Source organism: Pygocentrus nattereri, chromosome 11, assembly GCF_015220715.1.
Source record: "Pygocentrus nattereri isolate fPygNat1 chromosome 11, fPygNat1.pri, whole genome shotgun sequence".
Taxonomy (NCBI): Eukaryota; Metazoa; Chordata; class Actinopteri; order Characiformes; family Serrasalmidae; genus Pygocentrus; species Pygocentrus nattereri.
The window spans coordinates 23,445,284-23,453,689 of record NC_051221.1 but is presented as its reverse complement, the minus strand read 5'-3'; the positions used below and the strand labels follow the sequence as shown (position 1 = coordinate 23,453,689).

Below are 8,406 nucleotides of genomic sequence, written 5' to 3'. Positions count from 1 at the left end.
TTACCACAAGAGCAGAGAATACACTCCCTATAGCTGCATATACTTGAGCTGAAGCTAGGTATATCATGACACTAAGGGCTAACATAAACCAGAAGCAGAGATGATCAACCTTGAGTTAAAAACTAGCCACAGAATCTGAAGTTCCTCCTTGGCTAATCTTGAACCTTTGATATAGCAGACAGTGCACACCATACAAATCCGCATTTGGGCAGGATGGACTGATGAAAAAGCCCCAAGGGAAATCAACAAAAGGTGTGAGCGTGTCCATCATAATCTGAAACAGATGTGACTACAGACTGTAAAGCTACGCATTAGAGTAGCTTTGATCGTTGATTCCTCGACAGGTTTTGAGGAGCATCTCCCAACCCTCATCCACTAGCAGCTCTGGGTCTGAATTCACAACCCACCTCAGACGTGGGAGTGCTGATCTAGAATCAGTTTTTGGGACCATGACTGTCATAAATCCAGTCCACTAACTCAAGATGGCTTTGCAGCTACTTGAGCTCAAGCCCAAGCAAATCTATAATAAATCCTACATGGGATAAAATAAAAATTTTATTCTGATCACTGATGAGTGAACAAATACGAAAAGAGCTCCGCTTTGCTCGCAGTGTGCATCACAGGGCTTGACCCAGCAGCTAGCAACTCCAATTAACACCACACATTGAGTCATCAATTACAATGGCCTCTCATTCATAAAAACCCAGGCCTTTGAGATTCATTGACTGAAACCACTCATCACAACTTGCGAATGTAAACTTATCTAGGAGTCAGCATGTTAAGTCTCCAGCATAGTTGGTACTAGTGGCCCTGAAATAAAAGAGCACTGCGCACGCAACATCAGAACGATTTTCCAGTGAGCCTGCGCAGAGTGTGATGTGCACTGAAGAAAAGTGTCGTACGAGGTATAAAAAAAAAGCAGTGTGTAAAATGTTACCAGCTGAGAGTGTGAGTGCTTAGGCGTGGCATTCCTATGTAACAATAGCAACACTGTCTAACTCAGAATCTCTTACAGAAGATGTTTTGTTGTTCTGTGCAGGAAAGAAGACTCTAGACCAGCACCAGCACCATTTGGCTTAGTGAAACACTTCAGTTCCACTAGATTTAATGGCATGTAAAAATGACAGGTTGTTGTTGTCGTCCAATAAAAAAAAACAAACAACTGGAATGTTATCACATATTGTGACTTAAATTAGTTAAATAGAGTTCAGAATTCACAAAGCGAAATCCCACAACACATTTTCAAAATCAACAGACATCCCACCACTTCATTAAGGCTAAGAATTGAATTGTAAAGCTGTGCAGGAGTGACAACAAAAGGCGACCATCTTAATTTACTTCTGCAACAGTGTGAATGACCATTAAACTCAGCTCTACAGTGACCCACAGGTGTTCCAAAGTATTTTAAGAATAAAGCATTTGTCAAAACAACGAAGAGCTGTCAGACTCCTTTTAATTCAGCTGTAGCTTTGTTGTTTCCATCAAAAAAACAAAACAGCCTAATACATCACCAAAATGGTGGAAGCAGCAAACCACAACAACTAACCAATGCATCACTGCAGGTAGGCTTTTATTGCATTGCCTAACCGATTAACTCCATCACAAGCAATATGCTCAGTGAGTTTAAAGTTAAGACTTTTCGAAAACAAAACATGTTTTCTTGTCATGGAAACTCATACAAAACAATACGTTACTTTAGACACGTTAAAGGTCTGTCCCTACAAGAGGTAGTCCAGCCAGATGCTGAGAAGTTAAAGAGTTGAACACAGTTCATGAGCTGGATATTGGCATGGTCACCTTCACAACCAGTGGTCCATAGTCATACTCAATTTTGGAAAAGGGTCTGCACATCAGAAAAACTACAGCTGGTTGTACTTCCCTTTACAGTGCAATATGTGCCTGTAGACTCTGTCTACTCTATCCTGTAATATCCTGGCGTGCTCCTCGGACAAAAAGCCCAGCTGTGCAGCCAGGGGTTCACTGTCCCGGTACAGTTCGAAGAGGCGCGCCCGCACGTCCCGATAGCGGTGCAGACCTGCGACCCGCTGGGCCGTCCTCCTCCTGAAAATGCACACGGACCTCAGGACGGAGCTGTGGTACCTCTCCCACATGTCCAGCACGCGGTAGCCGTGCACCAGGCCCGCCTCGTTGTCTATGAAAACCAGAGTGCCATGGGGTGCCTTCAGCAGGTTACTTGTGTCCCGCTCCATGACACGCGAGTCCCACTGCAGACTGAACAGGTTGCTGACCAGCCGGTCAAAGTTGGCCGTCAGGTAGTCAAACACGACCAGGTCGCTCCACTGAGCTAGCTCCAGCAGGTCCGCCTCAGTCTGGTTGCTAAAGTCCGATGAGGGGCGCAGGCCACCGCCATCTGGCCGCAGGGGCGTGGGGGTCACCGTCCCACTCAAGTTGGCGATCCACTCGGTCATGGACACCACAGCTCGGCCAGCCCACTGCAGGCCGTCCACCCTCTTCCTCACGTGTGCCCACTGCTCTGCGCTGGGCTGTGCTAGCACGAGAGGAGGCACGTTGGAGATGCCGAGCAGCCTCGCCAAGTAATAAGCCAGAGTTTCCCCCTGCACCTGCTCGGCGTTAATGCCGTAGCGCACGCACGCTCTGCTGCCGTCCGAGAACGTGGCCAGCTGGTTGGACGTCCTGCCGCAGCCCGGCTCGAGGGAGAGCACACGCTCGGCTCGCGCACGCAGGCTCCAGGCGCGCGCGTGATCCTCGCTGAAACCGGCGGGAAGGCGAGACTCAAGGTTGCGGCTCCAAAACACGCCGTCCTCCAGCGGCTCGACAGTCCTCGGTCCGCCGTCCTCGGGCTCGCCGCTCTCGCTCACGAGCGTCTTGTTTTCATGCCCACTCCCCGTCGTGACGTTAGTCCGAGCGCGAGGAAAATAGCGGGAGGTGGTCCGCGCGGCCGGGACGGCGAGCAGGGCTCGAAAAGTTCTGGCTGTAGACGGCACGAGGTCCCGTTCCCGCCGCTCCAAGCGCTTCTCCAAGCCGCCCCACAGGTGCAGCACGCAGGCGAGAGTGCAGAGAAGCAGCAGCGCCAACGAGTTCAGCGAAACGGCCCTCATGTCCGCTTCTTCACACACTTTCACACCACTTTGTGTTCTCCATCCACGAGGCAGCTCCGCTAACACCAAACACCCACAGGAGACCGCGCGCTTCGTCCTTACCCCTAAGCCGAGGGGGGCGAACACGTTTTCATTTTGCTTTCTCAGTTTTATCTCAGACTCTCCTCTTTACTGACCTTCGTTTTCTCCTCACTCTCGCTAACATGCTCCCCGTTTCCGTCAAGACGCTGAAGCTCCTTCTCTGTCCGGTCGCTGCTCAGCTTTGAGTTGGGCTTCGCTCCGCTCTGAGGGAAAGACGAATGGCCACGTGACCGCGGCGGCGAAGCTGATAGGCTGGCGCTGTCTGTTGTTATTGTTTTCCCCACCCATTCTACGCCAGACCCCGCCCCTCCTGCGCTGTGATTGGCTAGTGGTCCACACTAACTCTGAATGGGCGGTGTGTTTGAATGTGTGAACTACTAGCTAATCATCGCGCAGGAGGAGGCGGGACTTGTATGAATACAGGTGGGAAGAAATAAGGAGCAATGGTCGAAACGGGGAACGGAGGATTAGTTAAATATTTATACATTTATTTCAGACTCATTTCGTTATTTTATTTTATTTCATTACTGGTTTGGCGATGCTGGGATCCAAACATACGTTCCCTCAAAATGCAATTGTCTGTTGTAATGTGAAAGTTTCCTTTAAAAAAGCAAAATATGGGCCAGGGTTTTCTTTCTGAAATCTTACTTACAAAAGATAGTTTTCTATTTAAATTACGTCATACTTTTTAAAAAAGATAAACCTAGTTAAATGGATTTAGGTATCTGGGCAATAAGTGTACACTGATATTAGAATGAATACAATATTCACTCTAATATTCATATATATATATACTGTATACACACACACACACACACACACACTGATCAGACATAAAATTATGACCTCCTTATTTCTACACACGTTGTCCATTTTATCAGCTCCACTTAATACACAGGTGCACTTTGAAGTTGTGATAGTGATAATTGTGTGCAGTCAAGGGTCATAGTTTTTTTTTTTTAGATTTTACACTGTATGTTTTGCAACTAAAAGTACTTTTTATTGAAGTCTTTGAAGAAAAAATTAGGCGCTGTATAAAATGCATGCGTTTTCTCATTGGGTTAGTGGGTGAGGGAGTTAGGGAGACTTTCTGGCAGGCCAAATCAAATCTTTCTCTGGCCAGGCCTGCTCTAGAAAATGCTCAGTGATGGTATAGAACCATGAGCCACCATTTTTAAGCAATCAAAAAGGCCTCTACAGCTTTCATTCTGCTGGTTCAAAGTCTGAGACGTGTTACAGCATGACTTCTCCATGTGTAACCTCGAGATGGAAATCACTGCATAATGACAAGTCTATAACTAACCTCACTTTTACAGCATGGAGAAACCTGACTGAGACCCGAGTCTGATGCCCACTGGAACCCTGATCTGACCTCATTAAAATACAACAGTACAGTTATTAAAAATACATGCAATAAAGTAAAGATGAAAGCTCCCTCGTATAAAAAGGTGCTCCCATGTGAGATGGCCATGGAGCAATGCTTTGAACTGTTATAGGTAGATTAAACACTGCAATTTCTGAAGCTCATTCCAAATCAAACGTGCTTTGAAGTAGAATGCCATCTTTCTAAATTTGGAAGCAACACAGTGTGACAGAACAACAAGAATCTTTTCTGCCTTTCACTTAGAATGTAATGTCATGTTTCAAATGTCTGTACCAAGGTCCTACAGACAAATAGCAGATAGCGCGTCTCTCTGTTGAATGTGAAGCTCATTTGAAAATACAAAGAAATATAAAAACATAAATCATAGTAGCCTGTATGGAAGGAACCAAAGTGAAATGCACAAGTGAATCCTACTTTCATGTACTTTGTCTTTGTTTAGCTAAATGAATTTGAAATAATAATGATATAGGTGCAGGCTTATGTCATCATATCTCATTATTATTTTATTTATTTATTATAACACTTTTCTCTTTCATTTAGTATCTCTTAAAGAGTACAAATGCAAAGATATAAAGATTAATGTGAGTATAAATACAAAGATTTGCAAAGAGTATTTACAGAGAAAGCATCACTATGCTTCTCTTGTCATAAATGATGTAGGACATATCATTAAGTTTATTAATGGTTTCAAGATTTCAGAAAGACAAGAAAATGTGGGTAAACAATTAAGTCCCTAAAAAAAGTAATTCCCTAGAATCAACCAGATAAATAACATTTCCAAGATTATGAAGAGCAAAAACATGACTGGAACAATCTGGAATTCCAGCATCAGGAATATTTCAGAGCTCAGAGTCAGGTAATAAAGTAAAGCGCTATGCGTAGCTACTGTATATCACATCATCATATCTGAGCCAAAGCATCCAAATGTTTTTCCCACAGTAGTCTTATCTGTAATGGTAACGCAGTAGAAGGTGTACTCTCCCAATCCATTTAGATCATTAACAGCTTTAAAAAGGCCAGAAGCTCCACTCAAAAGGATGTTATTGCCATTATTTATTTCTTTTTACAGCATTTAAAAGACCAGCCAGTTACACTGTGTGAATTTCATGGTGAATGGGCCAATAGAAATGGTGAGAAACATTCTTGCAGTAGCATTGCATTGTACTAGAATACATTAAAGCCAAGAGCACTTTTTCATTTTCATAAATTTTCCGTTTTGAAAGCATGCAAATTTTTATGACAGTAAGAAGACAGTGAATAAAAATGACAGTTTGGCAGTTTTAAGTGGTTTGTTATCGTACTGTAGCAGACTTTTACTTTGACCAAATCCTGATTTACATTTTTAGCTTTTATCCATTCTCTGCATCTACTGTACTGGATGAGGTCGGATGCAGGAATAGCTCAGCCTATTTCAACTTAATTGAAATTTGTAGGAACATATAATGAGGCTGAGCCTTCTATCTTAGGCAGCTCCCCAGTTCCATTTTAAAATTCCTGTGCCAGAGAACTGGAATTAATTAGTTCCTTAATTGGCCATTTAATGATACACACGCACACGCACATACACGCGCACACACACACACACACACACACACACACACACACACACACACACACACATTCTTTCTCTTGCTTTATGTCTCTCTGTCTCCCTCTCTCTCTCCCTCACACACAGACCTTGTCCTCTCATCAGGCTCTTCTTAATGCAAGTCTTACTCTCACAGTCAGTCAACTCTGAATTTAAGTTTTTAATCAAATTAATTAGTCCATTTTTACAGTGGAATATGTTGACTCCAGGACAAAATTCTCAATTACCAGATAGAAATAAGAGAGACACGAGACGTGCACAGAGCCTGAAGTGCCTGCAGTCAAAACATAGCCAAATGGCCATGGGGATATTAATATGCCAAACCTCATTCACCTGACCCTCATATCACATGAAGGGGAAAATCTTATAAAGTGAGCAGGGACATTGGAACAGCCTGGCACACACACACACACACACACACACACACACACACACACACACACACACACACAAAACAATGTTCAAAAGAGACCTTCAGTTCAAGTCTAGCTTGTTACATTTTGCAGTTATTAATTTATCATGAGATTAGATGTAAGATAATAAACTTGCTTAATGACGGGGAAAGTGAAAGGAAAATACGTGAAAAACAAACAAAACATCCATTTAATTATCTGGAGAAAATTCCTGAAGACCTGAAAGACCACCAAAACTGCCACCATCAGATAAACAGTTCTTAAAGCTTTTGTCTTTGAGAGAAAAAAAATAAAAAATCCACAGTTGTTTCTGTCCATCCTTCTACTGGGAGAAGACAACTCAACACTGTGAGTCTGAAAGGATGTGTGGCTGTGAAAAGGAAAACAGAAGTGTAAACATTCAAAAGAGAAAAACATTTGCAAATCAAACAAAGAACTTTTCAGAACAATGGACTCACCACCCCAGAGTCCAGGCCTCAACATCACTGAATGTGTTTGGGACTGTTTGAATTGTGAGAAGAAGAAAACGCAACCAACTTTTGAGACTGAACTTTGGAGGTGTGGAAAATATTGCAGAGCATGTCTGAGAGCATGTCTAAAAAATAGAAGCTATAGTAACAGTAAGGGTGGACAACCTGATGCTGAAAACCTTGATGTTAAAATAAGTTGTTGAGGCTTCTGTGTCATTTTTTGCTAAATATGTGTTTTCTATGGAGCCCCGCTGGTGACATCCTGTATAAATAAAAATAATGAATAGCCACGACTTAATAAGGTGTGGGAATGAGATGATTAAGCCGTGGCCACGATTAGTAAGGCATGGGAATGAGATGATTAAGTTGTGGCCACAACTTAGTAAAGCTTGGGAATGAGATCCTAATGCGTGGCCACAGCTTAGTAAGCCACGATCTAGTTCCCATGCCTTACTAAGTCACACATTATTTTTTATTTATACAGGATGTTTTCCGCAGTTTTCTGCTTTTTTCTGATTCTGAAAAATGAATAACTTACATAAGGTTCATTGTTAAATAAATGAAAAGGTGGTCGCTGATTGTACACAGACTCAAAAGCGTCAGACAGGAAACCATCAGAAAAAATCACATAAAGCAGAAAAGACTGTGTATGCCATGAACGGCAAAAAAGAAAAATGGTAAAAAGCAGCTTCTTTATTGTTAGATGCTCAAAAAAGGAACTGTTTTCATTGTGCCACAGTACAAGGATTTATCAGGCCACTTAGAGTGTATTGAAGGTAGAGTGAGTCAGACAGGATCCAACAGAGGCCACAGAGCCATTAGAGTGCATGGTTTGCTATGCTCGAGCACAAATGCTAGCTTCCTCAAATATCAAGCATATCCATTTCCGGCCATGTGTCATCTGCAGGCCATGCATGGATGGAAGTCCCAGCCACATTCTTTACTCACTTTCGCAGTAAAAATGTCACAAGACATGAAGCCATTAAGAATGCCAGCCTGCTCTACTGCCCTCTCCGTACATGATCCGGCTAATGAATGGCTTCAAAATTACTCTATGAGCCAGATCAGATGTGGTGGGGAATACCTTTAGGTTTGCAGTGGGTGCCCAGGACTGGAGTTAAGAACCACTGACTAACCAACTTAACCATATGAATAACAACACATTAATAAATTAAAGGGATAATTCAGCATTCCTCAACCCAGTCTCCATCTGCAGCATGTATAGTTTATGATCTGTTACCACAGAAATGAATTTTAAAGCATTTCCCTGCACTGAGAAAGAACAAGAAACCTACTTACTTGAAAGACACTTATAAAAGACACCAATGGGCACTTGCTGAATTTTATCAGTGAATGTTCAAAATATATGACTATATAGTGTAAAATATAG

General features: G+C 42.8%; 1 protein-coding gene across 1 annotated transcript; it reads right to left on the bottom strand.

Annotated features, from left to right (window-relative positions):
* Window positions 1-1,067: 1,067 nt before the first annotated feature.
* Window positions 1,068-3,373, bottom strand: LOC108428752 (four-jointed box kinase 1). The gene has a single exon (XM_017700007.2). It carries the CDS (start codon window positions 3,078-3,080, stop codon window positions 1,860-1,862), a length of 1,221 nt encoding a protein of 406 aa, XP_017555496.1. The 5' UTR covers window positions 3,081-3,373; the 3' UTR covers window positions 1,068-1,859.
* Between the last annotated feature and the right edge of the window lie 5,033 nt (window positions 3,374-8,406).